This window comes from Oncorhynchus kisutch, linkage group LG8 (assembly GCF_002021735.2).
Source record: "Oncorhynchus kisutch isolate 150728-3 linkage group LG8, Okis_V2, whole genome shotgun sequence".
Classification (NCBI taxonomy): domain Eukaryota; kingdom Metazoa; phylum Chordata; class Actinopteri; order Salmoniformes; family Salmonidae; genus Oncorhynchus; species Oncorhynchus kisutch.
The window spans coordinates 40,108,080-40,121,992 of NC_034181.2; the positions used below are offsets into that span (position 1 = coordinate 40,108,080).

The 13,913-nt window shown below is 40.5% G+C and overlaps 1 protein-coding gene across 2 annotated transcripts in view; it reads right to left on the reverse strand.

The window, feature by feature from the left end:
- The window catches only part of LOC109895676 (guanine nucleotide-binding protein G(q) subunit alpha), a 40,760-nt gene that overhangs the window by 3,256 nt on the left and 23,591 nt on the right, over positions 1–13,913 (reverse strand). For both annotated transcript variants that reach the window (XM_020489566.2, XM_031830343.1), the window contains exons 5-6: positions 10,688–10,817; positions 38–191 (exon numbers count right to left, since the gene is read on the reverse strand). In XM_020489566.2, the coding sequence (XP_020345155.1) occupies positions 38–191; positions 10,688–10,817 (284 nt within the window). The remainder of the gene's footprint in view (positions 1–37; positions 192–10,687; positions 10,818–13,913) is intronic.

The following is a 13,913-nucleotide window of genomic DNA, read 5'->3' on the forward strand; positions in this document are numbered from 1 at the left end:
CCCTGACTCCAAATAGCAAACGGGTGCGGCCACTCACCGTCATACTCCGGGAAGTAGTCAACCAGGTGGGAGTAATTGATCTTCTCCTCCAGCAGATCCTTCTTGTTGAGGAAGAGGATGACAGAGGAGTTCTGGAACCAGGGATATGTGATGATGGTCCTAAACAAGGCTTTGCTCTCCTCCATTCGGTTCTGAGGGAGAAACGAGGAGAGACAAAAACAGTCTGTCAAGTCCAGCTGCTATCATTGAAGGGATAGTTCAGTTCAGCTATACTATCCCGTTAAGTACAGGTTTTAATCAACTTTGTACAGCCCAAGAGAGAGAGAGAGAGCGCGAGAGAGAGAGAAAGAGAGAGAGGCCTCCAGATGCTTTTTCAGTTCACCACTGAGCTGTTATTTACTTTCTTTTAACATTTACACTCACTGCTAAACACACACACACACACACACCACCTAAAGCACATTCAAAGTCTGTTCTATGGTGTCATCACCATTTTTATTTTTTAATTTGTAATTTTATTTCACCTTGATTTAACCAGGTAGGCAAGTTGAGAACAAGTTCTCATTTAAAATTGCAACTGAGTATTGTCACACATCTCCCATATGTTTCAAGCTGACTACCATCATTCATGTTCCCAAAATTCTAAGGCAACCTGCCACAATGACTACCACCCTGTATCACTCACATCTGTAACAATGAAGTGCTTTGAAAGGCTGGTCATAGCACATATCAACTCCCATCATCCCAGACCCAGACACCCTGGACCCACTCCATTTTGCATACCGCCCCAACATATCCACAGATTACGCAATCTCAATTGCTCTCCACGCTGCCCTGTTCCACTTAGAAAGGAGGAATACCTATGTGAGGATGCTCTTCATCGACTACAGCTCAGCGTTCAACACCATAGTTCCCGTCCAAGCTCATCACTACGCTGAGGACCCTGGGACTGAACACCCCCTCTGTAACTGGATCCTATACTTCCTGACGGGCTGAGGTGGTAAGAGTAGGTAACAACACCTCTGCCACGCTGACCCTCAACAAGGAGGCCCCCCACGGGTGTGTGCTTAGCCCCCTCCTGTATTCCCTGTTCACCCACAACTGTGTGGCCACGCACGACTCCAACTCCATCATCAGGTTTGCTGACGACACAACGGTTGTAGGCTGTAGGCCTGATCACCAACAGCGATGTGACAACCTACAGGGATTTATTGAAGGATAATTAACATTGACATCTAAAGGTTTGATTCTGTCGGGAGGAGGTCAGAGGCCTGGAAGTGTGGTACCAAAACAACAACCTCTCCCTCAACATCAGCAAGACCAAGGAGCTGATCGTGGACTACATGAAACAGGGGAGGGTGCACACCCACATCGACGGGACCGCAGTGGAGAGGGTCAAGAGCTTCAACTTCCTCTGTGTCCAGACCACGGAGGACTTAACATGGCCCTCTCACACCAGCACAGTCGTGAAGAAAGCACGGCAGTGCCTCTTCTCCCTCAGGAGGTTTGAAACAATTCAGCATGGCCCCTCAGATCCTTAGGAACTTTTGTACCTGTACCATCAAGAGCATCCTGACCGTTGTATCACTGTCTGGCATGGCAATTGCACCAACCTCGACCGGGAGGCCCTACATAGGATGGTGTGGACGTCCAAGCGCATCACTGGGGGTCAGCTCCCAGCCGTCCAGGACGTACATGCCGGGCGATGTCTAAGAAAGGGCCGAAAAATTGCAAAAGATTCCAGCCACCGGAGACATGGACTATTCTCCAGGCTCCCGTCTGGCAGGCGGTACCGGTGCATCAAGGCTCAGACCAACAGACTCCTAAACAGCTTCCATCCCCTGTTAAAATGGCTAACAACTACACTTGATCTTAGCCAAAAGCCAGGGAAGCTAACAACTACTGCTCCCCTTAAACCTACGCTTCTGCTAAAATGATTATTGATTAGATTCATTACTACCGCTACAATGCTGTTCATTGAATATTGATTGCAATTACCATTAATATCTATACTACTACTTGACAATATTACTCATTTTTACATGTATATACAGTGCCTTGCGAAAGTATTCGGCCCTCTTGAACTTTGCGACCTTTTGCCACATTTCAGGCTTCAAACATAAAGATATAAAACTATTTTTTTGTGAAGAATCAACAACAAGTGGGACACAATCATGAAGTGGAACGACATTTATTGGATATTTCAAACCTTTTTAACAAATCAAAAACTGAAAAATTGGGCGTGCAAAATTATTCAGCCCCTTTACTTTCAGTGCAGCAAACTCTCTCCAGAAGTTCAGTGAGGATCTCTGAATGATCCAATGTTGACCTAAATGACTAATGATGATAAATACAATCCACCTGTGTGTAATCAAGTCTCCGTATAAATGCACCTGCACTGTGATAGTCTCAGAGGTCCGTTAAAAGCGCAGAGAGCATCATGAAGAACAAGGAACACACCAGGCAGGTCCGAGATACTGTTGTGGAGAATTTTAAAGCCGGATTTGGATACAAAAAGATTTCCCAAGCTTTAAACATCCCAAGGAGCACTGTGCAAGCGATAATATTGAAATGGAAGGAGTATCAGACCACAGCAAATCTACCAAGACCTGGCCGTCCCTCTAAACTTTCAGCTCATACAAGGAGAAGACTGATCAGAGATGCAGCCAAGAGGCCCATGATCACTCTGGATGAACTGCAGAGATCTACAGCTGAGGGGGGAGACTCTGTCCATAGGACAACAATCAGTCGTATATTGCACAAATCTGGCTTTTATGGAAGAGTGGCAAGAAGAAAGCCATTTCTTAAAGATATCCATAAAAAGTGTCGTTTAAAGTTTGCCACAAGCCACCTGGGAGACACACCAAACATGTGGAAGAAGGTGCTCTGGTCAGATGAAACCAAAATGGAACTTTTTGGCAACAATTCAAAACGTTATGTTTGGCGTAAAAGTAACACAATTTTTCAGTTTTTGATTTGTTAAAAAAGTTTGAAATATCCAATAAATGTCGTTCCACTTCATGATTGTGTCCCACTTGTTGTTGATTCTTCACAAAAAAATACAGTTTTATATCTTTATGTTTGAAGCCTGAAATGTGGCAAAAGGTCACAAAGTTCAAGGGGGCCGAATACTTTCGCAAGGCACTGTATTACCATCAGCATGTTATCATAAGTATTTACCGTATTTATAAGTATTTTATATATTCCTGTTACCAGTCTTTTTCAGCCCTGTTTACATTTCCGCCTATCAGTCCAACACTGATACTCTTGCACAACCCCAGACGCTTACACTTACATACACACACTTACCACCACACACACTCCCACCCACCACTTATGCTGCTGCCATACTGTTTACTACTATTATTATTATAATTATTTATCTTGCTACCAGTCACTTTCTCCTAATCCCTGCCTACATGTACATATCTACCTCAAATACTCCAGTATCCCTGCACAATGTACATTTGGTACTGGCACGGTCCCTGTCTATATCTTCCTCTCATTTTCTTGTTTCTCTTGTTTTTTTGACATTTTTTTATTAGTTATACTATTTTGATATTGAATACTGTTGGGTAGCGGCTACAATTGAAGCATTTCACTGTACTTGTCCATGTGACAAATAAAACAAATTTAAAAAAATGAAACATTTGTGTGTGGTTCTTTGCAAGCAGTACAAACAACCTTTCAGGTCTTCCAAACCTCTGATTTGCATGAAGGTTTAAACTGCAAGTTTGAAGTACAGGGGGAAAACGGTAAAATGTCATAGCTTTACATCCATAAGCTATCAAAATAAAGAGAGTTGGCAGCTGAAACGTTGGTGATTAGCATACAGATTACCAGGATGTGTACTCCGAGCATGCGCTGACTAACTCGCAAGTGTCTTCACTGAGGTTTTCAACCTCTCCCTGTCTGAGTCTGTAATACCAACATGTTTCAAGCAGACCACCATAGTCCCTGTGCCCAAAAACACTAAGGTAACCTGCCTAAATGACTACTGACCCGTAGTACTCACGTCTGTATCCATGAAATGCTTTGAAAGACTGGTCATGGCTAACATCAACAACTTTATCCCAGGAACTCTAGACCCACTCCAATTTGCATACAGCACCAACAGATCCACAGATGATCTGTTCAATCTCTATTGCACTCCACAATGCCCTTTCACACCTGGACAAAAGGAACACCTATGTGAGAATGCTATTCATTGACTACAGCTCAGGTTTCAATAGTACCCTCAAAGCTCATCACTAAACTAAGGTCCCTGGGATTAAACACCTCCCTCTGCAACTGGATCCTGGACTTCCTGACAGGCCGCCCCCAGGTGGTAAGGGTAGGTAACAACACATCCACCACGCTAATCCTCAACACGGGGACACATCAGGGGTGCGTGCTCAGTCCCCTCCTGTAATCTCTGTTCACTCATGACTGCATGGCCAGGCATGACTCCAACCCCATCACCGACAACGATGAGACAGACTATAGGGAAGAGGTCAGACCTGACAGTGTGGTGCAAGGACAACAACCTCTCCCTCAACGTGATCAGTACAAAGGAGATGATTGTGGACTACAGGAAAAGGAGGGCCGAGCACGCCCCCATTCTCATCGACGGGGCTGCAGTGGAGCAGGTTGAGAGCTTCAAGTTCCTTGGCGTCCACATCACCAAAAAACGAACATGGTCCAAGCACACCAAGACAGTTGTGAAGAGGGCACGACAAAACCTATTCCCCCTCAGGAAACTGAAAAGATTTGGCATGGGTCCTCAGATCCTCAAAAGGCTTTACAGCTGCACAATCGAGAGCATCCTGATGGGTTGCATCACTGCCTGGTATGGCAACTGCTCGTCCTCCGACCGCAAGGAACGACAGAGGGTAGTACGTATGGCCCAGTACATCACTGGGGCCAAGCTTCCTGCCATCCAGGACCTCTATACCAGGCGGTGTCAGAGGAAGGCCCCAAAAATTGTCTGTTCTCTCTGCTACCACACGGCAAGCGGTACCGGAGTGCCAAAGTCTAGGTTCAAGAGGCTTCTAAACAGCTTCTACCCAACAGCCATAAGACTCCTGAACAGCTAATCAAAGGGCAACCCAGACTATTTGTATTGCCCCCCACCCCTTCTACCCTGCTGCTACTCTCTGTTATTATCTATGCATAGTCACTTTAATAACTCTACCTACATGTGCATATTACCTCAAATACCTCGACACCGGTGCTCCCGCACATTGGCTCTGCACTGGTACTCCCAGTATACAGCCATACTATTGTTATTTACTGCTGCTCTTGAATTATTTGTTATTCTTGTCTCTTACTTTTTTGGGGGTATTTTCCTAAAACTGCATTGTTGGTTAAGGGCTTGTAGTAAGTAAGCATTTCACTGTAAGGTCTTCCTACACCTGTTGTATTTGGCTCATGTGACAAATAACATTTGATTGGATTCACCCAATGAATTACTGGGAGTTTATATAGAGAGTGTGCGACTCTTTATTTTTATAGTGTCTAGTTTATTCGCCGTTAGTCAGCACCTCTACATTAAAAAAAAATCTCTGGGTGTGCGCCAGTTCATGTTTTTAATATAGCTTTACATTCAACCAACTGGTCTTATGTTATTTATATTGTATCGTCACTGTAAACATTAATTGGCTGATTACAGATGTTTAAATGGTCTCTCTCTGGTTTTATCCTATGGACACAGGTTTCCACTGACAAAGTGGAAAAGTCAAGAGCATTCTGGGAAATACTGGGAACACACAGATGGTGTGTATTCTCTTGAAGAAGTTCTGTCGCCCGTAGGCTGTATTCAAAACAGCTGTAGGAGTCATTTACAACTGCTTTCCAAGTGAAAGGGAGGTCTAGCTGGAAAAAGCCAGAAAAAAGCAGTGTCTTATTTCCATTATTTTAAATAAGGACAAGCCTTTCTCTTTCAGACGCACAGAGAGGTGTGCCTCTAAAACACCCATATACGCCATAGTTGAGAGAGAGAAGACCATAGCCACAGATATATTCACATTATTTTGCCCATGGGAATAATGTCATTCGAGTAGAAAGACTGAATTGTACAATGGTTCAGAGACCTGTAATTAACTTACTTTGTTAGAGATTATTTGAGGTCCTATTGTCAAATGATGTAATTTCATGCAAAGTGCTGTTCTCTAAATAGTAAAATATGCGTACTTTCTGAGTGTGTGAGTTAGTTAAACATACTGCAGTGCTCGACATGGGTGCTTGTCTTCTTGTCCGGAACATGGAAAACAAAATTGTCGGACAAGAAGAAGAATCACAATAGCAAACAATTACTCCGATCAAAATTGGATCAGTGAGGCCAACACTGGAATAATATTCAATACATTTTTTAAGTCCATAAATAAAAAAAGCATACATGTCAAAGTGTAGGTGATATGCACATTGGCCAAACAGATGCTGACAGGAGAGAGGCGCCAGAAAATGTAGCCAAACTTTAATGACCCTTTAAGTGACGTAAATATAGGCTAAGCGGCAGTCATGTTTGGCAAATATAATGAAAGATAATTAACATTAGCGTCTAAAGGTTTGATTCTGTCGACACAGGCCCACTCATGGCACTGTCCGTTCAGATCAAATGGTCACAAGGCCAGAGAGTGAAGAACAGTGCAGCACATCACCCACCTGAGCGGAGGAGGCCAGCATTTTGAAATGATTTAACCATAAACTTCATTGTTTATAACCTGGACGTTTTTTCAGAGTAGCCTAGGCTAGCCAAAATACAACCATATAAATGTTGAGCGAATTATTTTATAAACAATTATTATGCCATTGAAACCAGCATTTTTCTCATATTCTATTGGTTTTCAAATCAACATTATTTTATTGACCAGCAGCCAAAGGCATAATCGTTCCCTTTGACTTTTTACACATTTTTCTGTGTTACAGCCTGAATTTAAAATGTATTCAATTGAGATGTTTTTGGTCACTAGCCTACACACAATACCCCATAATGTGGAATTTGGGTTCTCTACATTTTTACTAATTAATTAAAAATGAAGAGTTGAAATGTCTTGAGTCAATAAGTATTCAACCACTTTGTTATGGCAAGTCTAAATAAGTTGAGGAGTAAAAATGTGCTTAACAAGTCATACAATATGTTGCATGGACTCACTCTTTGTACAATAATAGTGTTTATCATGACTTTTGAATGACTTACTCATCTCTATACCCCACACATACAATTATCTGTAAGGTAAGGGCACCTATTAGTAGATGGGTACAAACAAACAGACATTGAATATTCCTTTGTGCAAGGTGAAGTTATTAATTACACTTCGGATGGTGTATCAATACACTCAGTCACTACAAAGATAGAGGCGACCTTCCCAACTCAGTTGCCAGAGAGGAAGGAAACGACTCAGGGATTTCACCATGAGGCCAAAGGTGACTTTAAAACAGTTACAGAGTTTAATAGGAGAAAACTGAGGATGGATCAACAAAATTGTAGTTACTACACAATACTAACCTAATTGACAGAGTGAAATGAAGGAACCCTGTACAGAATAAAAAATATTCCAAAACATGCATCCCGTTTGCAACAAAGTAATACTGCAAAAAATATGGCAAAGCAATTCACTTTTTGTCCTGACTACAACGTGTTATGTTAGGAGCAAATCCAATACAACACATTACTGAGTACCACTCTCCATATTTTCAAGCAAAGTGGTGGCTGCGTCATGTTATGGGTATGCTTGTAATCGTTAAGGACTGGGGAGTTTTTCAGGAAAAATAAGAAACGGAATGGAGCTAAGCCTAGTCAAAATCATAGAGGAAAACCTGGTTCAGACTGCTTTCCACCAGACACTGGGAGATTAATTCACCTTTCAGCAGGACAATAACAAGGCCAAATCTACACTGAAGTTGCTTACCAAGAAGACAGTGAATGTTCCTGAGTGGCCGAGTTATAGTTTTGACATAAATTTGCTTCAAAATCTATGGCAAGACCTGAAAATGGTTGTCTAGCAATGATCAATAAACAATGACATAGTTTGAAGTATTTTGAAAAGAATAATGGACAAATGTTGCACAATCCAAGTGTGTAGAGCTCGTAGAGACGTACCCAGAAAGGGTACGCTGCCAAAGGTGATTCTATGTATTGACTCAGGGGGTTGAATAATTATCTAATCAAGATATATTGGTGTTTTATTTTTCAGAAATGTTTTACAAATGTTAAAAATGTTCCTTCCATTTTGACATTATAGAGTACTTTGTGTAGATCGTTGACAAAAAAAAGACAATTAATCCCTTTTAATCCCACTTTGTAAAACAACAAAATGTGGAAAAAGTCAAGGGGTGTGGATACTTTCTGAAGGCATTGAACGAAATATACCCAGTGAAGCCAAATAACTTTGCGTATAATGGGGATTTTAGAAAGAAAATGCTAACAAAAGCTAACCCAGTCACATCAAACTCTGAAATGCCAGCTAATATTCCCTTTTAATTTGTTTCAGCTGTTTTGCATTGACATTTATAGCCATATTAATGAGGCTGCTGCATGATTTGCTTTATCTTGGCCAGGTTGCAGTTGTAAATGAGAACTTGTCCTCAACTGGCCTACCTGGTTAAATAAAGGTGACATTCTTTTCCCCCCCGCATGGTCAGAAAGATGGCTAGCTGACGTCTGAAACCGGTAGCCCTCAATGGCAGGAGGATGATCGATTTCATATTTTGAAACGTTGTTGCCGAGTTCTGAGTGGCAAACAGCAAGGTTGATACAAACCAGTGCTGTTGCAAACTAAATGCTTATCTAGAAGCATGAGGAAATAATGTGTTTAATGAAAGCTTACAGTCTTGGATTAAAAAAGGGGTTCTATATAGAAACCAACTGTCCTTCCAGTATAACCACGCAAGAGGACGGTGATTGAACCAACTTGCATGTCGCCTACCAATAAGCAAGTTATTTTTCAATATATTAAGGTAAACAAAGTTGATTATTTAATTCAACAATAATGAAGTTAAATCAAAGTCATATGATAAACTATACGCTAGATAAATAAAGTTTAAAGAATTTGAGCGTGTTTGTAAGATAGCTAGCTACGTTAGCTAACGTAGCTAACTGAACAAAAAAAAGCTAGGCTACTTGCAGTTAGCCAGCTAACTCTTTCAAATAAACAAACTTTTCTATTATGGGATATACCAAATAGAGCTACAGACCCAGCCTGACATTGGCAATTTGCTAATTGTTACTTTATTTCAGTGTGGAGTCAATTGAGGGGACAATGTGTCATGAAGCCATTAGAAGACTGTTGCTGACTGAGAGGAGGGATGTATAAATTATTTATAATAAATGATGTATAATACGTCTCAGTGATTTAATAGCCTAGTTAATCATTACATGACTTTTAAACACACTGTTTATGTTTTGCTCACTTTGGCAGTAACCCAGAACTAACAGAGGCAGAGGATCTCTCTTTTGGCTGCTGCTGACAACAACTGCATGTAAATAGTTCTTCTACATCGTAGTAATTCTATGTCTGCATTGCATTTTGTCTTCATTTTGTCAGATGAACTCATGCTTAGTTCTGAAGATTATCTCATGTTTTTGCTCCTCAGTCAGGCAACAACCCATACTGTACTGACGGTAGATAGCCCAGTGGCTAAGGAGTGGGACCAGTGGCAGGAGTTTTACCTGTGGACGAAAGGTGGCCAGTTGGAAAAGAAAATGGACAAAATGTATCTGATAACTGGAGGGCTGATGGTTTCACATCCTCAAAAACATTCCCCCGACCGTTGGACCCTTGAGCAAGGCCCTTAACCCCACAACATGCTCTCCATCCAGGTGCGCTGGATGGAGAGCCTGCTACCGTCTCAACTGTATGTGTGAGGTCTGCTGTTTGGGGGGGGGGGTGAAAACTGAGCAGAGATACATTTTTGTTGTTCACTGTAACTAATGAACAAAGTTGTATTGTATTGTGAAGAAGTTAGCAAGGGTTGACATGGACCATCATTCAAACGAAGAGATGCCTCCCTGGCCAGCAGTGCACATTTCCAATCTCTTCGCATATTATGATAATACATTGTAAAAAACAATGCTGATATTCTTTTGTCCATTATTGAATTGTTTATTAAATTATATTCTTAGCAAAAAATATGACTATTTAACAGTACTAGCTATCATTTATAAATGGCACCATGCAAGGTTCTATATGGAAGCATTTTGGTTCAATGAAGAAGAACCTCTAGGGTTCTGATCAATATATAGAATGTTTGGTGGTTCCATATTTGAAGCAAGCGATAGAACCATTTTTGGTTTTACAAGGAAGCTTTTTTTCCTCAGAGTACATGCTAGTTGATGCATCTTTACCCTTTCTTAATTTCGAACAGGTTTTTTTCATCTCTGCCACATGAAACCGCTCTTACATGTGCAGTGGTCTGTCCCAGAGTCTATTTGAACTGTGGACTTGTAATTGTAATGTTGCAATATTTTATAGGCTACCAAGATTGGCCAACCATCCTCAGGAGAGCCTTAAAGGGGCAGTGTTTTTTTTAAACAGACTTGAATATTCAAAGAAGCCAATAGGCAGAGTATAGAGTATAGCCTACATTTTTGTCTGATTCTCTATCACATTTTATTTTTGTATGATGGTTCCTTTCATCATGCAAGTAAAAAAAAAAAAAGTTAAAGTCAAGCCCTGCATACTGCACAGTTGTTAATAACAAAGCTCACCTCGTTATCAGATTCTACGAGCACCTGGTCATACTCGCTGAGTGCCACCAGAAACATGATGGATGTGACGTTCTCAAAGCAGTGGATCCACTTCCTCCTCTCTGACCTCTGACCTCCTACGTCCACCATCCTGTCATAGGAAGAGAGGAACAACATCAAGCAAAGATGAGTAGAGTACAACTACAGTTGGTATGGGAAAATAATGTAGGTCCTATTCGTGTTTGCTAGATGATTATTGTTTCATTTAAAGATAGCATTTTGATGTAAAAAAAAACAGCTAGCATTTTTACAGCAAAGACATACTTGAGACTAATGTTAAAGCAACTGTACACTAGAAGATGTGTTCAACTACTTTTTTAGCACGGCTGTGCTGCGGTCGTAGGTACGAGGGGGAGCTGAGTATCAACATAACATTAAAACAATGTGTGACATATTTTCATTCAAAACTTTTTGTTTGATATATGTATTCATACTATTTCATCCTTCCACAAGGATAGTCCCGACACAAATCTAGGGTTGCTAGCCGAGCCGTCTGGTCGGTTGTTCAATGGTCCCAGTCAATATTCACGTCATATGAAGGAATTCCCCTAGACCACGCCCACTTTGGGGGAAAACAATCTGTCTTCCCCATTGACTCCCGATTGAAAAAGAGCTAACTTCAATTTTTTTTAAATAATACAAAACCATGCTAAAAAAGCTGCTGTCTTGTACAATGTACACTACCGGTCAAAAGTTTTAGAACTCCTACTCCTAAACTATGAAATAGCACATATGGAATCATGTACTAACCAAACAAGTGTTAAACAAATCAAAATATATTTCATATTTGCGATTCTTCAAATAGTCACCCTTTGCCTTGATGACAGCTTTGCACACTCTGGGTTCATTAGGTTGCTTTAACCCTAACTACATCTACAAATGACCTTGACTAACCTGTACCCCCTGTATATAGCCTCGTTATTGTTATTTTATTGATTTTTTAAAACTTTACTTCATTTAGTAAACGTTTTCTTAACTCTATTTCTTGAACTGCATTGTTCGTTAAGGGCTTGTAAGTGAGCATTTCACAACACCTGTTGTATTCTGCGCATGTAACAAATCAAATTTGATTTGGGTGATTGATTAGCAATGCATATAGAGCCGTCTGACAATCTCTCCTCAACAAAATATTTAAGGCTAATCAGTAGCCTACGTCAGCCTGGCTAGGTTACCTTTATTTTGACTACTCCAGGATTTTTGGACCAACTCTCGGTGGTCAAGGAGTCGAGATATCGACTCTTTTGGAGTTGACACTCCACCACTACCCACAATCACTTCAAACTGAAGCTGGAGAGACGGCAAACTAGCAGCATTTCGATTCGTTTTACTTGTTTTTTTATATTGACATTTCTTTGCATATAACCATGAAAATTGTGTTGATGTATCATTTTTCCAGTATCAGAAAAGCTGTCTGTCTCATCCTGACAGACATGTTCATTCTCTAGTCTACACGATGGTGGAGATCGCAATACAAAAAAAGTACAATGTTGCAAAGGTTGGAGAGGCAGACAGCAATGTTTGTAGAAACCCGCCCGTTGTTGCAAACCAAACGTTAAGCTAGAACAAGGGGCAATAATTTGTTAAATAAAAGCCTTATTGCTTTTCTCTTGCCATTTACCCTGGTATCAAGAACAGCAGTGATATTTCAAATGGAACAGTACACAAGTGTTTTTTGCGATGTACCTGTTGTTAATGGATTTTTTTTAGATCAGCTTAGAACGGATCTCAAGCAATCACAATGCTTGTTTTGACCAACCAGTGGTAGAAGTTTAGTTTAAGTGTTTCGAAAAGTGTATTTAAGTGTCACTACACAATGATACAATAATTGAAAATACTGATTTAAAGAAAAACATATTGTGGACCACTCAAATAGCTTTTTTAGATACTAAAAAACAAACAGTCAAACATGGTACAGGGGTCATCAAAAAGCAAAATACCATACACATTATTTATATGATTGTTACCTGATAAATTTCACACAATTTATTATTTTCATCTAGACCGTTAAAATTAGAGGTCGACTGATTAATCGGAATGGCCGATTAATTAGGGCCGATTTCAAGTTTTCATAACAATCAGAAATCGGTATTTTTGGGCGCCGATTTCCAATTATTATTATTATTTTTTTACACCTTCTTTTTAACTAGGCAAGTCAGTTAAGAACACATTCTTATTTTCAATGACTGCCTAGGAACCGTGGGTTAACTGCCTTGTTTGCCTGCCAGTTTAGCAGGCAATATTAACCAGGTGAAATTGTGTCATTTCTCTTGCGATCATTGCACGCAGAGTCAGGGTATATACAACAGTTTGGGCTGCCTGGCTCATTGCGAACTATTTTGCCAGAATTTTACGTAATTATGATATACATTGAAGGTTGTGCAATGTAACATGAATATTTAGACAAATTTGCAATGTAACAAGAATATTTAGACTTAGGGATGCCACCCATTAGATAAAATACCGAACGGTTGCTTATTTCACTGAAATAATAAACGTTTTGTTTTCGAAATGATAGTTTCCGGATTCCATCATATGAATGACCAAAGGCTCATATTTCTGTGTGTTATTATGTTATAATTAAGTCTGATTTGATAGAGCAGTCTGACTGAGCAGCAGCAGGCCCGTAATCATTCATTCAAACAGCACTTTTGTGCGTTTTGCCAGCAGCTCTTCGCAAGCACAGCGCTGTTTATAACTTCAAGCCTATCAGCCTAATGGCTTGTGTAACCAATGTGAAATGGCTAGCTAGTTAGCTGGGTGTGTGCTAATACTGTTTCAAACGTCACTCGCTTTTAGATTTGGAGTAGTTATTCCCCTTGCGCTGCAAGGGCCGTGGCTTTTGTGGAGCGATGGGTAACGATGCTTCAAGTGTGGCTGTTGTCGATGTGTTCCTGGTTCGAGCCCAGGTAGGGGCGAGGAGGGGGACGGAAGCTATACTGTTACACTGGCAATACTATAGTGCTTATAAGAATATCCAATAGTCAAAGGTATATGAAATACAAATGGTATAGAGAGAAATAGTCCTATAAATACTATATTAACTACAACCTAAAACCTCTTACCTTGGAATATTGAAGTCTCATGTTAAAAGGAACCACCAACTTTCATATGTTCTCATGTTCTGAGCAAGGAACTTAAACGTTAGCTTTTTTACATGGCACATATTTTACATGGCACACATTTTTAC